Raw genomic sequence first — 18353 nt, 5'->3', positions numbered from 1 at the left:
TTCTGTCCCATAGTTCCTCTGTCATTTGTAACAGTGTTTCTTCTTTTCTGATACCTGTGCTTGTTATAGTGGACAGTGGTGCCCAAAACCCATCTTTATCCTGAGCATCAACAAAACCAGTAATACACTGGTGGGAATGTTGCTACTGGGAATGTTGTTTCAGCCTCCAGGTGATTAAATGGATCTTGGGAAGCATTCACCTTGCCCTGTAAACTGTTGTGGTTTGATGTGCAGATTAGAGAGCCTTATCTGCAACACTGAGTTAGTTACAGCAGCTGCCAATTTCTTCAGTTTAAACTGCAATTTGTAAAATATTAGTGTTTTGCCTTATTAACAGTTATGCTTAGTAAGATGTTGACTGACTGACCAGTCATATGTAATTTATATAGTGGTGGTAACTGTAAATACTAAAGTATTCTATGTATTGAACTTTCTAAGGGAAAGTGAGGGAGGAGCATTAATTCAGTTTCCAAAACATTAATATCAGTTACTCATTTAATTCAGCCCCCACAGCTTCTAAAGAATCTCATGTTCAACAGGTTTCTAACACCACTCTAGGAAAGAGTTTATATTTTTTCTTCTTACTGAAATATGTCTTTCAATAATTGTATATTAAGAGGTAGTGCTATTGTTTTTTCCCTGCAGCTTCAATTATAGCAGCATTATGGACTGTAGGATTTTTTTTTTTATGCTGCTTAAATTACTGCTAATAAAAGCAAACTATCATCATGTTTTTAACTATGTGAAGGAAGCCTTCGTTTATTTCCTTTCTGTTCTTATGAGATAGTGTATCTGAGATTGACTTGTTTACAGTTGGGAACAATTTTTCTTATTGAAGTATATGTGAAAGTACTCAAGTACTCAGTTAGAGAGGAGAAAATAGTCTGTCCATTGAATGAATGTTTGTTGTTGCTTTCAGTCTTGTTTTGTCCCTCCTGTCTGTGGTGGTTCTTCAGCTAGTCCCAGGATTTCAGTACATCTTGTAGCTCAGCAGCAGCAGGGGGAGTAGTGTAGCTTTATTTGGGGGCTCTCCTTGACCGGCGCTGGAGTGAGTTGGTATCAGCTCAGAGCAATGCTGGTCAGGCTTAAAAATCAGTGTGTGTCAGGAATTCTGCTTTGCTCTCCCTGTATGAGCTGGAAGCAGGATTCTGCAGGCTTTGCCTTGTTGCACTTCTCTAAACCCCAGATCCTGCAGATGTACAAGTGTACCTGCTACAAGCAAATTGTGACACGGTTTTATGTGGTCAGGCCAGGCAGACTCCCAGCAGGAGGCTGGAAGGCATTTTGGGACTGGTTCAGCTGCTTGATCAGAGCTGGGCCAGCACCCAGTGCCCAGCAAGGCTTTGTCCAGTTTGGTCTTGAAAGCCTGCAAGGATGGAGATTCCCCTGCCTTTCTGGGTTATCTAGTCTAATGCTTAAGTATTTTCATACTGAAATATTTTTCCTTTTGCTGCCCCACTGTGCATCCCTTTCAACTGGAGCACAGTTCCATGACCGTTGTCCGTCTTTCCCCTGCACTGCACCTCTCCGAAGGGGCTGCTTCATCTCGCACCTCACTTTGTCATCTACATATTCTATTGTGAAACAGTTTTAGGGGATTTTTTTTCTACTGTTTTTTTCATTTCATAGATTTCTTACTGAAATTTATTTTTTGTCAATGACAAAGCAAAATATCATCAAATATTCCTATTTTTTCAAAGACCGTTGCATTGTTAGTTCATGCTCATTTTGTTCTTCCCTAAAACATGTCCATCCTTCCTAGGAACAGTAGTGTCAGATCCTTATTACTCTGTTGCAGCAAATATCTTGGACTTTTGTTTGGCTGGGGGTAGGAGAGAGTGTAGGCAATAAATTTGAAAATGCAATCGAGTACGTGGTGGAGAGCAAATAACATAGTAATATTTGTGTTTTCTCGCAATAAGTTTAGGAGAAAGTTAATTTAAAAATTTAATTATTGTGCAATGCAGTATCATGCTGGTCAAATTTAGATTCATGGATTCTTTTGCACCTTTAAATCTCTTGTTTTTACTTGCAAGTTAATTTAATCTTGTGCAGCACATATGTCAATGTGTTCCCATATGAATTTATGATAAAAATACTATGTTCCGTGTATCTGCCCAGCTTTTCTCTAGTGAAAATGTGTTAAGGGATTGTGTTACTCCTGTATAATTACAGCTGTCTTGCATTTTTGGCATTTGTTGAATTAATCCCTTGCATACCTCCTCAATATAAAAATGCTATTTAGATAAGTCACTGACATAATAAAATAAACATTTTTTAAATTACATTCCTATGTATATGTATGCAGGATGAAGTCCGAGATCAGGATGAAGTCCAAGATCAGGGTGATGTAGGTGGAGGAAAGATTACTCATAAGACATTTCTTTCTCTTTCCCAAATTACTGCCTTGTCAGAAGAAGATCTGGAAGGAGTTGAAAAGTAAGTAGCAGTGACAGCAATGCTGGAACCCATATAATAATGAAATAAAAATTGCAGACTGTTAGATTTCTTTTGTGATGGTTATGTCATTAGTCTTTAATTGTTTGGTTAAATCATTGATATTTAATATTATTCACAAAAGATGGCAGAAACACTTTTGATCTCAGATCCAGTCTGGTTTACTGTTTTTCCTATACCTTTTAATTTTGCGTAGACTCCTTTTTTTCCACTTGAATTTCACCTTGTCATGGTTTTTTAATTTACAATAGCTTCAAATATGCTGTAAACAAAACAGAAAATAAGAACAGGCTGATACTGAGCTTTATTTGTAAGTCTCACTGGGTAACTTCTTTTGCTAAAACATTCAAGATTCTGTACTGTAACATGAATTACCAAGAAATCAAAAAGGTCTTGAAAGTTCAGCAAGAGGTGGGAAGCCTAAGAAGGTGTTAGTAGGTCGCCATTATGGTGCTCTGGGGAAATAGGAGGCAGCCAAAGACTTCTGATGTCAGGGTGCCTTTGTCTTTCCTATACCAACACTCTCCCTTGTTATTAGTGTTTAGTAGCAGCTAAATTTAGGAGGCCAGAAGTTCAACTTGAGACTCCAGATTTATAGTTGAAAGATGGGACTTTTCAGAAGTGCAAGAATTATTTAGGAGCATTTGTGTCTGATAACAGGTTCTTAGGGAACCTTTAAAACCCAAGGGCTGGGCCACTGGTCTAGTTTGGGAAGGAAGAGGTGTGGGGGGGTGTATAAAATCCAGCTTTGGTCCTCTGAATAGGTAACCATTTAATAGAGATTAAAATATTCCTGAAACATACTCTGTTCTTCATATTTGTCACTATTCTAGGGAGAAAAGGTTTTTCTGGGATTTTTTTTTTAAAAAACTGGAAAGAAAATTTGCCACCATCAAATAATAAATAAAATTCTTTCCTCTTTTCTCTTGCACAATAGGCCTCTTTAAATTTAGAGGAGATTGAAGTGTACAACCCATGGAGATTAAAATGTGCTTAATGTGCACAATTCTTTGTGCAACTTTCTCATCAAGATTAAAAAGAAAAGCACTGAAAGATCATATGCTCTTTTAGTTTCAACTGATCACATATGTATTTATATATACATGAGGGGAATGTAAAGTATATACTGCATTTGACTGGAAGGAGCATAGTTACAGGGTATTTTATGCACACTAAGCAGTTTAACAGGAGCATTAAAATTTTGTTTACCACAGTGCATTTGTGTCTATTTACAAGAGCAGTTTGAAGGTCACAGCTAGGGTTAGAAAATCAGAATAGATTTGACTGTCTGAGAGTTTTGATGTCCTGCATTCCCATCTATCAGGGAGTTTTGTACTGCTGTCCATCTTGGTAAGACTTGAGCCCTGTGAAGAAAGAAAAAGCAGGGAGGGTAACTATGGAACCTAGCTGCCCCATCATTTCACAAGCATGTACAGATACTGTTGTCAGTGACATGCCTTACAGAATATTGGAAAGATGAGCACTGGCATTGTTAGCAGAATCAGAGAAAATCTAAATCCCTGAGCAGCTCTGATTATGAAAACACAGAGTTGGCAGAAGCTTCAGAGAGAGAGGATATGGACTGTTTCAAACCTTGGAAAGTTCAGCTGGCCATGTTCCACTTCTATTCCGGGACACAAGTGTTTTTAACCGACTTGCATGTGTGCAGCCGTACAAATTTGTCATGTAGAACAAAGGAATACATGTTTTAAACAAAATTGATTGGATTATATGCTTTACTCCGTTAGCTGTTGAGGCTTTAATTAAAGAAAGAAACTCATCTCTTTTGACAGCGTATCTGTACTGTGTCGGTTAAAACCCTGAAACTCTAATGGCTGCAATCAGTAGGTCTGGGATTAATGTCCTTCTTAGGAAGGAATGAGAAGGCAGCAGGGCTTGGGAAGACCTTGCTTTTTCACAGGGGAGTAGAAACTCTGATCACTGGCACCCATGTCCTCAGCTGTAGTTAAGAAGCCAAATATTGCTTTAATGTAAAACTTAACTACCTGAGACATGGCTGAAGTTACACTGGAAGAATTGAAACCGAGTCCTAGCCCCAGTCCTCTCTCTTCATGTGGAAAAAAGCACACAGTTATTATAAAAGATGTAACTAATTCTGTGTTTGGATAGAGTAGACATAAATGTGTCAGCAACAGTATGGCCTCCTACAAGGGAGTGTATTTTTTCATAAATTTTGCGAGTTAAATGGAAAAATTTTCATGGTGTGCCAGTAAAATGGGATAAGGCTCGTTTAAAATGTTTTGACCATTATGGAAGTGCAATTTAAACTTCTAAATATTTTAGCTACTTTCAGTAATTATGTATTATATTATTTACATTAATTTTCAAATGTAATTTTTCATCAGAGGCCACATGAAAAACAATCTTGAAATGTAAGCAAGACCTTATTACTACTGTAAAACTACCTAAATCAGAGTGAAAGCATGATAGTGGAAAGTGGAGACTAATTGTGTCATTTCATCCCACAAACCGATTCCTGATGAAACACTTTTTTTCTCTGGAATTTTCAATGTATTTCTTTTTGGTTTTGTAATGCTCTAATTTTTGTTCTTTTGTCAGTCATATCTTAACACTTCAGTAGTTTATGGTGAAACCTGCAGGGAATTGTTTACTTTTTGATATGTCCTCTGATCATAAATGCAATCTAGGAATTGATGTAGCTACATTCAAGAAGTTATGTACATATGCACATATGACTAATATAGCAACTAAACAAATGTTATGGATATAATGGCATGCAGGCAAAGTAAGACTTTGGAATTTGTAATTTATTTTTTTAATTTCATCATTTTACTCTGCAACTTTTTTAGGAAGATGGCAGAATTTCTGAATCTTACACAACTAAACACATCTTTGAAAGAAACTATTTTATGCGATTATTATACTGCAGGATTTTGGTGGGCTAAAGAGATGAACTTCAGTCTTAACCAGATCTCAGGATTCATGGGTCTATTAAATTTCACCTTGGAAAACCTCAGCAGTAAGTATAATTAAGAATTGTAAAATAAATGTCTGAAGTGGAAGGCAAGAATGTTTCCCAGTCATTTTAATAAAGTGATATTTAATTACATGTAATTGTGAAATGATTTATTTTCCTCTTGAATGTTGCTATGTTAGACCTTGTGCCTGAAAATAATTCTTACTGGCAGATCTCAAGTCTTTTGAGTAGAATATTCCTCATTCGTTGTTTGTACAATATGTTGTAGAAATGGCCCAAGTCCTGAAGAGACCTTTTCTTTGCTATGGTAAAATAAATAATAATTACAGTAGAGTGAGAGCAAGGAGCTCCTAAATTCCAGTTCCAGCTTTCTCAGTGACTGACTCACTGTAGCCTTGGGCACATTTCTCTGCTGTTTGAGAGATTCAGTACATCCTGTAGCATTACAGCAGGTGAATTACATTTTTTTTATCCTCAGAGGTCAACTCTCAGCTTCCTATATGGCAAATGCTGCACTTCTGGCACAGAATCTCTGTTAACTCAGGACTGGTGAGGGAAGTAAACTGGCATTGCTGCTGAAGATGAAAAATGACAATGAAAGCTCTTGTGGCTATGAGGAAATTTGCCACAAAGAATGAAGCTTGGTCTAGTGGGAATGAAATAGCCAGAAAAAAATGGTAGCACTGTCCTCTAAAGCCTTCTTTGTCAGAGATTCTAATGCTTGTTTAACATTCACTTTGAAGGTGATTAAGTTGAGAAAAATCCATCCCAGAGGAAGGGTGAAAGGACTCAGCAGTTTCATTCAAAAGAGAAGGCGAATATTTTGAAATTAAACTCATAACAGTTATTATACTCTTTCACTGTAGTTTAGTTCAAGGGCCTTTCTGACTTGGAATTTTGACAGAATATGTACGTGCTTTATGATCATTGGAATTCCAGTTGTCCTTCCTGTCTCCAGTGAGAAAGTATCTTAACATATGCTAACTGTGTTACTATAACAATGGAGCAGAATGGAAACCCATCAGAAATTAGCTTTATGAGACCATGTAATACATGTGTACACAACAGGCTGGTAGCACAACCACTTATTAAAACTGACTGACATTTTTCAGGAATGTCATCTTAGTTACATTAAGCTTTGCCAAACTTTTAACTCTTTAAGCTTAAGAAATTTTCCATGGCCCTGTCTGCTTTTGGTGAATTTTTATATATAAAATTACAAGTGAACCAGTTCAGTGGGCTTTCAGACAGAGGCTGTGGGAAAAAAACCCTATTTTGTATCTTTTTCTTCTTCTTTTTTTTTTTTTTTTAACAGGTTGAATGCCCTGGTGCTTTGAAGTAAAGATAAAGATTTGGCAGGCAAATGTTGTGAATTTGCTTTTTGCTGCCCTGTGAAAATCCATTTAGATTTGGCTAAGATATATATGGTTTTTAGAGAAAGAAAATGTAGATTTTAAATACTTGCAGTAAACTTCTAATATTTGCTTCACAGCCCTGGGCTGAGATGAATGTTCTTATAATTACCAAACATTTCAACTAAAAGCAAAATACTAATGTCTTCTTTATTAATGACCCTTTCTTTTCCTTTCCCTGCACTGGACCCAGTCAGTCTGGAGAATTAAGCTGACTTGGGCGTAATAGCAAGAGTAGCATTGAGCAGGAAGAATGGATTTAGAGAAGGAGGTTAGTGGAAATGCATTTAAGGCAAGTAAAGCAGCAAGGAAAACTGGAGGCCCTGCTTGATGGGGAGTCAGAATGAGTTACATGATTTGATTATCTTCTGTCCCTTGAGGGTAAATGGATCTTCTATCCATTGTGGTACTCCTTACCTCACTGAAGTGCTGCATGAGTTGACCTGAGAAAGGTGGTTGTGACTGAAAATCAGGTGTGCAGAGGAAAGAAAAAATTCAGATAAGTTGGCAACAGACTGAGGGCCGGGGTGATCCTGTTATGTGCCTTCACTTCCCTACAAAGGGTGGTATTTCTGGTTCTGTTGCTTTTCCTCATTTCCTATGGCTTGTATTTCCTCTGCGTTCTCTGTGTTTCTTTCCTGTCCCTTCCCATACAGTTATTTATATTGTGCTGCCTCTCTTACTGAAAAGTGAGGTAGAATTTTCAAGCCTTTGATTACTGTACCACTAAAGGGCAAAACTATAAAAGAAAAGAAGTCTTCTAGGAATTTTAATTTGTTTTCTGTACAAAAAAACCCAAGGAGTATATCAATAGAGACATAAAACAATGAGGAAAATAAATCTGTTTCATCACTGGTTGATATTTTCCCTGTTTTTTTTTTTTTCCGTACATGTTTTTAGACATAAAAGAAAAAAAAATTGTATTTGAAGCTTTTTTTTTTAACTTCCTGTGGTAGTAGTGATGGCAGACACTGTGTGCAAATCATAAAGATGAATCCTTTCTTTTTATAGGTTCAGCAAGCACTGATAAATTTCAGATTGTCCTCTTTGTAAGGACAGTTATCAAACAGAATTTAAATTCTAATTCCAACCTGTTATGGCATTTGGTTTTGATTTCCAGGGTAAAAATGTAAAGTAATTATCTGGTTTGGAAGAATGCAAAAATGTCTCCAAGTCTGATGATACATGCAGGGTCTTATGCATATTCATGTTTAATCTGTTATGACTGTAAGCACTTTAAAATATTCTTCGCCCTTTTTAATATCTGTTCCTGTATTAATGGCTTATGTTGCAAGGGGCATGGTCATAAGAATAATCTTTTACAATTCATAAGAAGTAGGCTATTTTAAAGAAGAATATACTCTGTCTCTCAAATTTGCATATTATTCTGCCTGTGATTCTCTCAGCATAGGTAAGAGGTGAAGCTGTAGTACCTTGAACGCCCATTATTATGATCCTTCCGTTGTGAAGGCAGAGTGGTGGTTTTGTAGTGGAATTTTCATGGACACTTTAGTAATGAGAATAATGGCAATAGAAGCATTTGACTGCTGTTGGCTTTTAAGTGGTAGGTCATAACTAAAACTTCAAGAAGCCTTATAATTAAAATAGACCAAAAACCCCCATCCCACCTTGTCATGTTTATACATGGTTTTTGTTCTTTGGGATTACTTTGCAGTCAGACATATGACCTTGGGAGATAATTTAAAAGAACTTGAAAGAGCAGTGACTGGAATAGGAGAAACTGAGTCAGAAGAAGGAGATGATCTGAATTTATTCAACATTGACCAAGGCAAAGCAATCATTGATTTCTTGTTTACCAGGTATTTATTTCTACAGAATCTGTTTTTATTTCATTAATCTAATATAGTGGGAAAATGACTGATAGAATAACAGCAACAATAAGAACAAGAACATCAACAATTTAAAAATTATTATTTATTTTTATGCTACTACTGCTGGTAGTATTTTGCTGTTATTTTACTGGATACCATCCTACTGTGCCAACATACTGCAAACACCAAACTTTAAATAATGAAAAAGAAGAGACAATATGCAAGGAGCAGTAAAGATCTGGCCTCAGATGTGAAAGCCCAAAAAATAAATTTGAACTGGAAGTTTATAAACATATAAGATTATACTGAAAATAGTCCTTTTGGGTTTTGTTTGAAGTGATAAAAGAAAACAGAGTGATGCATGGGCAATAATCTTGTTTTGCTTTTAAAAGCTACTTTTAGATTCCATCTGAATAAGATTGTAGATCTTATTTATCTTATTTAGATCTTGATTCTGTTACTCTAAGTATTTGTGTGGCCTTGACAGTTATTGTGGACTGAAGTGATTTAAAGTTTTGTACTCACAGAATTAAGGTTCTGATCATATAGGAATCATAAAGACGTTGCATTTCAAAATCAGCAAAAGTCCAGTATGTACATGAAAAGGTTTTGTGGCAGGTCTCAGCTTTTAAACGGAGATACAGAAAGAGATGAAAGCAGCTGTATATGGGTTATTTATTTGAGAAAAATACTGAGTCTGATAGCAACAGTAATGCCCCTTTATAAAATTCTGACTGTATAGTCATGTGTACACTCCATTTCCACTGGACTGCTGTGGTTAAGGCAGTGGCTGTAATGCCACACCCTTGTTTGCAGTACATGATGGACAGAATGGTTCTCAAACTGTTTAACCATCCATGAATGTCAGGGGTAAGGAGATGGAAAGTTAATAAATTACTCCTGTAGCATATGCTCATCCACTGTACTGCAACTGTAGCCCTTCAGCCTGTTTTCTCACCCAAATGGAGGTGGGGGGATTTGTGCCAGATGGGCACAAAAATTGAGTAAGGTCATGGCTGATCCATATGTAGATTTGCTGGGAATTTTCTGACTTTTCTGTAGGAAAAGTGTAACACAGCAAAGTGGGAGTTTTTAGAGTGTTTTCCTGAATGCAGAAAAGTATTTTCTCTTGAGCAAAGGCAAAATACTAGGGTAGCTATTCGCCTTCCAGAGTACTTGGATTCAAGTGGGGATTTAAACCCATTGCAGGCAATTTCTCTTACGATCGGGCTATACTCTCTGATTTTTTTCTTTTGTTTCTTTTTCATGGAAAATATAAAACACTTAAGATTCTTCCCATAAGAAATGGGAACATCTCTTTAAATCTCAAATTTCTCTAGTCAAGGCAAAATAATGTCCTGCCAAGTACTAGCCCTAAACTAAAAGGAAACTTGGCATTTAAGATGTCTCAACTCCTTTTACTTCTGCCTTCCTGTCTGTCTTTTGTATATTTATATGGAACAAATGTTCTTTCCAAATAGCATGTCTGTTACTCTTGTGTAAATTATCCATTGAGAGATATCTTGTCCATGAAGTAATTCCTTCACAGTCAGAAGAATTCCATCCAAGAGATTAGGTGCTCCATCCTACTTCAAACCGAAGTATTAACTGGGCAGGAATACAATCAAGATGCAAAACTTTTGCAGCAGAATGGTGTTTTGGCCCCCAGATATGTGGTTACATGTCCAAACTGCTCAATTTTTTACAAATGGGTGCTGTGGCAATGTCACGGAAGTGCGCACATACACGAATGTATATCATATGTGTCCAGTTTATGCAATCCATTATTTCAGTCACTGGAGTATTTTTTCTAAATAAGAATGGAATTGGCATACTTAAATGGATATATTTTAAACTTTATGAGCCCAGAAATAGTTTGAGTTTTATTACAATTCAAATTAATGTATTAGTTCAGTACATTTTTTCTTGTTTAATTTTAAATGATAAGCCTGTAGCTTTTTTTCTACCCAAGACAGTATGACATGTTGTAGTTCAGATCATATTTTTACAGATGAGCTGTAAACCCACGGGATTTATAATGGAAACAGGGACAAATGCTTAACCACATTGGCACAAACTCTGCAGCAGCTATAATGACATCTTCAGGTTTGGTGGAAGGTGACAGTTATCATCTTTTTATCTTGTCTCCTTGGGCAAACACATATCAACATAGCTCCTGACATTTTCTTTTCAGGAAGTAGTGGAGCTGGGGAAATATGTCATTGTTAATCACTTTCAGATTCTCATATGACATCATAAGAGGGCCTATTATTAACAATATTACTTACGCAAGTAAAATTATTTCCGTGTAATTGCTAGAAATGCTGGTATAGAATTTTTAAATTGTTCACATCAAATTGAAACAAAAAGGGGTATTTTTTATAATGCCTGATAGAAGAAAGAAAATGACACTGTTTTTCTAAATAAATGCTGATGTCTGATTTATGTAATTTGATTTCAAGACCATTAAATAGAGAAATTTTTTCCTTCATACAGGATTAGAGGTGCCAGGTTGAACAGAGATATTTTAAAAAATAAAGACATAAAATTCAGAAATGTCAAAAATAATTACTTATATTTTTGGGTATATGTTTTAAATTATACATACCTGTAACATAGTCCATGAAGAATATCATAACACATTTGGAGGGGAGGGGAAGGAAAAGACCTAACTTTTAGGTGCTGTAAATCTGGCTTATTTCAAAAGCATTAGGATAAAAGAAAAAATTTGAAATATTAATTTCTGCCAATCCAATTGGAAGGATTTATGTCTTATTTCCTGTGTGTGATGTTCATAAAATATTTTTTGTCTGTGATGTTCATAAAATATTTTTTCTTTTTTCAAATAATCCTTGTTGGAATTTTACCAAATTACAGGTGTGGATGAAAGGGGTCATATATTTACATAAACCAGTGTGAGTCATTTCCAGGTTAAGTCCTGAAGTCTCTTTAAACATAATTTCTGTGTTTCCACTGAAACGTGTCAGGGATTCTTTGGTGAAGTGCTGCAATAAAAATGTACTTAAATGAAATTGCAAATACTGTAAGGACTTAATTAATTGCCTGTGTGCTTTGGGTTTGGGGGAAAGCAGCCTCTAGCTGATGGCAGCCAGACTTCTTATATGAGCCTTGCCAGTACCAAGCCAAAGGTATTGCTGACCCAGCTGATGGGTCTCCCAAGAACAGAACCTGGGTTCTTTCCCTAGGCAGAAAGCACAGGAACCAGTTACAGATGTTCCGTGCAAATATTGCTGTACCTTTTACAGATACAGCAGGCAGGACAGCAATAAATTCTTGGAATCATTCTTTAGCCTGCACTTGCTATGAAATCACAGAGCAGTGCTTTAAATCATGTGTCAAAATGATGTGAAAGAAGCCAGGGGTTCTGTATCATGATTGCAAGAGAAGAACTAATTGTAACAGACTATGAACAAACAAAACTTGGTTAAACAAATGCTATATCATTGATCATTAGAAAAGGAAACAAAATTATTTGAAACACGTGAAATGGAAAGGCATACATGTTTAAGGAAGATCAATATTTTAGTCCATTGACAAAGTCTATTTAAAGTTGCTTTTGTTGTAGTACACAAAACTGCTGTGTGTTAATCTAGTTTTTTAGTTTTTCTTTGAGGAAATACTACACTGATTTTGCCAAGTGACCTTGAGAGAATAAATACTTCTATTCTTAATTGTTTTGGTGTTCCAAGATCAAACTTTCTCCCTGTACTGGCAGCACATCCCAGAATCTGAAAGCTGATTTGGCTTTGTTTCCTTCTTGTCTGCTATTGCTGATAATAAAGGCATAAGTATCCTGGTGATAAGTGTTTCAGGAATTACTTTTTTCAGAGGAGAACTTTGTCTTCTCAGAGTTCAGTTTCATAAGGACTAAGTGGATGTATTTTTAAGTATCACACTGTATTTTCTACAGCCATCTGATAATAAATCCTGCAAAGTAAATATGCTGCTTGTTGTTTCTGAAGTTAAACAACTGTTTCTTTTTAAAATTTGGACTGTTACCATGCTGGAGTATACCTCTTAGTTTAAGAAAACTTGTAATATTGTTACCTTTCCAAAAGCTTAGAGCTCTGATAGTCTATGTTATGTTGTTTTTCAGCTTATTTCAACACTATGAGGCATATGAATACCTCTTCCACATTCGTAGAGAAGAGTCTGTGATAAGTAATGAGGTGAGTCATTTATATAGATGGAACTCATTATGCAGAGTTCCTTAACGAGTGCACCATGGCATATGTTTTATATTGCTCAAAGCAACTTCATGTCAACATCGCGGCATTACTAACGTAAAACGGCTGATTAAAGAGCACAAGTTAAGATGTTTTGATCCTCATATTCACAATTAATTTGGGATCTCAAAAAAGTGTAAATGCATTGCTTGGTTAAGTCATTAGTCGTGTTAAATCAGGAACACTTTTGTGTAGGTATTTGTAAGTTGATGCATGTAATTTGAATTAGCAATGTGAGTCTGACTCTGCTTTAAAATCAGCAGTCAAAATCAGAAAATGCTCTGTGCCATCTGACCACAGCCCCCATACAGACATGTATGCATGTGCATGTACATGTACAGAGTTCTGTTTCTACTGTAGCCACCAAGAGTTAATTATACTGACTATAAAGAAAGAACAAGCTAGAAAATAAGCATTTTGAAAGAATTCAGTTAACAATAGTGAGTTGGCGTCACAATGAGCTTTGTCATGTGTTCTAACTTACATGTGAAAAACTACATAAGAAAATGTGTTGATGCAAAACATGGCCTTTAATCAAATAGACAGGTTCAATTAATCACATAAACCTTCCTTTAGCTTGACTGTGCTTTTTGAGGATATTTCTTATTATACGTTAAAAAAAATTTCCATTTAAAATTTGTATTAGGAGCCAACTGATGGTCCAGAGGGGCACAGTAGTGTATTATTTTTGGTGGGTACTTATATTTTAGCTTCTCAGTACACGATGAAGTTAAAATTGGCGCACTGGAAAAGCTCCTTTACAATTTCAGCTGGTATTTTGACTCTGGTGATGTGGGATAATTGCTTTCCATGTTGCTTTTAAGTAGCCATATTATAAAATGGCTTTTCTTGACATGGATGCAAATATTTGAAAATTATTCTTGTCATTTACAAAGTGGGTTGAAATTCCAACTGTGATGAAATAGGTGACAAAACTGTCAATACAAAGGTAGAGCAGAACTTCAGCATTACTATGTTAGGATGGGGGTTTTGTATTAAGTAAGCAGATCAATAGGTGGTTAGCACTTCTTAATTGGTAACATCGATTTTAATGAGGCTTTGATTAGGTAAATATTGTGTAAACTTGGAACATGAATCTTAGAAGGTTTCAGACTAGCTTAAAGGAAATGTGTTTGTGTTTCCTGAAGTCTCCTCTCTGGGTGGGTGGGGTCATCATGCACTGTCCCAGCCACAGGACAGGGATTGCCCTGGGCAGGCTCTGGGGAGAGCATCACCTCTGCTGAGGGTACTAGCACCTCTGGGCAATGGTAGGAATGGATTTCAGGGAATGACTTTGGTGATGATCCATCCAAGCAACAAGTGCTGTCTGCAGCTACAACTGTCACAAAACCCTCCATTACAATCTTTAGCTGTAACACCTTTTCTTACCTATGGTGCCACTTCACTTTAATCCATCTGTTTTGTATTCTGAGCTACATGGCAGAGAGCTTTTAATTTGTCCAACTACACTCCAACACCCAAAAAAATCAATACTTACATTCTGTTAGAGTTCATTTTGATAGGGTGATGCATTGTTCTTCAATAAGTAAAAGTTTAAGGTATTGAAGATGCACATACAAATTTATGGCATTATTTGCACTTGCTTTATGTGTTAAAATGTGAGGAGAGGTGAACTCAGCATAGACTTCAAGTTCTTTTGCTGTAACTTTGTTTTATTTAGTAATTCTTATGCATAAAAGAGATCATTTCTTCTATTTTGCAGTCCCTGAGATGTACAGTTTTTTGGGCTGCCATGGTTTGGTGTGTGTGGCTGTGTCAGGGACACACCTGGGGTCACTTGCTTTGCAGTGCATCTGCTGAGGGGACAGGAGATCAACTGAAATCCATGTGCTGAAAGTAGATAGTAAATTTGTGCTGAAAGTTTGGCTGCTGTCGTGTTATGTAGACCAGTGTCTTACTAAAAAAAAAAAGAGGCCATTGCAGACACACCACAGCCCAAAGCTGGATCTGATCCTGACTCTAAGCTGAGTGCAACTAATGTCTAAGAAATTTTTCTTTAGCTCCAGCAATAAAAGCCTGTTCTTTTGGAACAGGACGCTCTAAATTGTAATGGTCAGATTTGCCCAAATAACAAGAACCACAGTGTTCCAAGAGCTTAATTACAGCATTATCTCCTTTTGCAAATGAACACTTTGAGACGAGTCAGTGAAATGACTTGCTTCAACAGAATTGATTTGCTTCCACTGAAATGGCTTTAGCTCAGCGAGTATGTGTGCCGAAAAAATTACCTACGGAATAAAAGCCCAGCACCCTCAGGAGAAGATCTGCTTCTTTAAAAGAGATACAGCTACAACAAATAAAAGCTGTACTCAGTATTGTAATGGATATCCTCTTAGGGAAACCAGTGTGTGTTTTCCAGTGAAATCTTATAGCAATGGGTTGTAAAGTCATTGGAATTTTTTTTTTTCTCTAGCGCAGGCAATTATACAGTGTTCTCAATCAAGCTTCCTTTTTGATCTTTCACTGCAGTTATTTTCAAATGACCCTGTCATTTCCTGTGTAGAATAAAATCAGACAAGAAAAGGGAAATGACTCAAAACTCAGATTATGCATACAATATCTGTGGTCATGCCACTTAACAAAATGTAAGTTATTTAAATGTAGAACATAATTAGTGGAGCTTCACAGTCTGATTAATATTCTGCATTTGATGCAGCTAGCATAATAAAGCCACCTCTGTAAAACACAGGCAGTGTTCAGGCCTTAAAAGGTAACAAATGCCAGGCTAATTTAAATAAATAAATAAATAAATAAATATATATATATATATATATATATATATATAATTTTGCATGGCCTAAAGCCTTTAAACCTCAAACTGCCTAAGGTGATCATATTGCCTAGGAAAAAAAAGGTTAAAACAGAAAGACATGAATGCTTGGTTAGATGATAAAACACACATCACACTTCTAACCTACTTTGACAGTATTTAAAATTTAAAACTTGCCTTTCTAGCTATCAAATCCCTTACTTCTCCTTCATTCCAGATCTACAAAGACCTATATATTATGTATGCATGAATACCTGTTAGAAAACATAACGGTACAAGGAATTGCTGAGAAGTGTTAAGATTGCCAAGTAAATTCATTGCTTTTTTTCCCTGTTACTATTATGAGCAGTTCCCCCCATTTAGAATGATTACAGAAGAAGCTGTTCTGTGGCTGTGATCCAAAATAAAATGCAAGCAGTGCTACTACACCAGAGTTCTCCAGGAATATTGCTGTTAAAGATGCTGGTTTTTTCCCTTCTGCCTGTTCTGGACATTTTGCTCTCTAGCTGTGATTTAGTACACTTATATTAGCTTGTGATTTCAAGGAAAGCAAAACACATCAGATCTTAGAACAAAGGTTTAAATTGTTAATACATGAATTGTGTAGAAGTTTTTATTATTTTCTATTTCTACATTTAGTTAATTTATTTTGCTTTGATAGGTTGATATATTACACAATGTCTTGCAAATTTTTTTCTCTCATTTACAAATTGTACCTTATACTGCAATTCATGGTTTTTGCTGCTCTCTGTTGTGTATTTTTGGATGGTATGCGGCTAAGGTCTTTTGGGATTATGTCTGCTTTGAAACATTTCCTAATAAAAATAATGTGGTTGGTAAATCTAGTTTTATTCCTAGTTGCTTTAGCCAGCCTGATGGAGTAATCTGCTATTTTATGGCCCAGATGACTAGCTAAGTTTGACTTCTTGAAATAGTAGTGTACGATGTAATTTTCTTTAGAGATGTCATAGTGGGTCAGGTTGCAATAAAAATATCAAAGATTAAATTTAATGGCAGTGCAGATTCAGTATTATAGCAGTCACTAGATATCATCCTCTGTACTTAGAGTTCCAAACTAGTTTCCATTAATGCTTTCATTCTATGTACTCCCTACTTTCTGAAGCATTAAGCATTTGGGCTGTGTCTGGTCCTTGTCCAGTTATGGCTTGGGATTTTTTTAAGTTTAAACAAAATCCCTTCTTTGTTTGAATTTAAGGAGATGGATAGGAAGAATATGCTTTTTGAAAGCTAATAAGGCTTTTTTTCTTCTGATGGCAAAAGCCCTAAAATCTGGGACTTGACTTTGATACGTAATCCTCATTAGGTGTTGCATATTTAGATTGGTCAATTAATCATTGTTTAAATGAATTTGCTCCCTGACTTCTTGAGAAATGCATTTTAGAGATGTGTGAAACCAGAACATTTCCATACCAGTTCACACTACAGAAACTCATTCCCCAGCTAATGGAGTGCTTTTCAAAGCCTGGAGGTTTCTGATATTTTTAGTGCCTAAAAACCAGTGAGTTGATGTTTTGTAGCTTTGTTTTCTAAATATCACCATGGCAAAGACATCAAGAAAAACATAGGACTGGAAGGGATGTCTTCAATTGTCAACTCTCATGCTGCTTTCTCTTAGGGAAACATTCATAATCCTCTTCAGAAACCTGTCAAACTCCAGTTTAAAAAGTTAACTTTTTTTTTGTCTTTGCACCTTCAGTTACAAAGTGCCCTGATGCCTGGTTTCTGTTATTGTTATAAAACGTCAGTTTCTGGTCTGGGTGTGTTCATGACAGGCTTATGTGCATTTGTCCTTGTGACAATTTCTGCTGGTATTGACCTTTAGCTCTCCTTCCATCCCCAGTGTTTATTTTTCTAGTGCATAAAGAGACAGCAATCTTATTGTCAACCTTCATTCAGCTAGACTAGAAAAGCCAGACTTCTCTAATCTTTGCTTTAAAGGTAGACTTTCATACGCGTGTGCTAACATCCATACCAGCTTCTTGTCATCCTTCTTCTATAATTGTTCCACTTTAAATCAGTCTTGTTGGAACGTAAGTGACCAAACTGACATAATATTGTTGCTGAGATAAAAGCAAGGCCTTGTAAAATATCAGTAGTGCTTTCTTTTCCTCTGCTGGGAATAGCCTACATGATAGGTCCTAGAAGCATTTTATACCTGTATCATGTCTATCTCATTGTACATCTGCTATTCTAGTTCTGCTTTGTTACTGTATTTTCTAGCTGAGGTACTCCCAGTGCACTATAGGCTTTAAAAAAAAAAAAAAAGTCCCCACAATGTCACCTCCCAATTTGTCATTGAATACAAGAGTGAATAGACTTAAAGGGCGTTCAGTCCCATCTGTGTGGTATTCCTGCCTACTCATAAATTGATCATGTCTCTCACATTGCTTTTGTCTAGAAAATTATTTATTTAATTTACTATGAAATTAGTCTGGCATCCTGTATCTTTGATAAATTGATGTTGTGTTACATTCCATTTCTCTTTAATTTCCATGCTCTTTTTTAGTTTTTCCTTCAAAACATGTTCCTCAAGTCTTTGCTGCTATGAAGATCAAAACTACAGCTTCAGGAGTAGGTTCATTATTTTCTGATTGTGGATGTTTAAAACTGGTACTCAGTCTTTTGATGTCTGAG

General features: G+C 36.1%; 1 protein-coding gene across 1 annotated transcript in view; it reads left to right on the top strand.

Moving 5' to 3' along the window:
* The first annotated feature begins 2313 nt into the window (after nt 1-2313).
* Nucleotides 2314-18353, top strand: part of CABCOCO1 (ciliary associated calcium binding coiled-coil 1) — a 47132-nt gene continuing 31092 nt past the window's right edge. The window contains exons 1-4 of the mRNA XM_059851126.1: nt 2314-2439; nt 5289-5458; nt 8504-8648; nt 12778-12850. Coding sequence (XP_059707109.1) covers nt 5293-5458; nt 8504-8648; nt 12778-12850 — 384 coding nt within the window. The 5' untranslated portion in view covers nt 2314-2439; nt 5289-5292. The remainder of the gene's footprint in view (nt 2440-5288; nt 5459-8503; nt 8649-12777; nt 12851-18353) is intronic.

The sequence above is a fragment of the Haemorhous mexicanus genome, chromosome 7, assembly GCF_027477595.1.
Source record: "Haemorhous mexicanus isolate bHaeMex1 chromosome 7, bHaeMex1.pri, whole genome shotgun sequence".
Lineage (NCBI taxonomy): Eukaryota > Metazoa > Chordata > Aves > Passeriformes > Fringillidae > Haemorhous > Haemorhous mexicanus.
The sequence above is the reverse complement of the archived record's forward strand: the minus strand, read 5'-3'. Positions and strand labels throughout refer to the sequence as shown.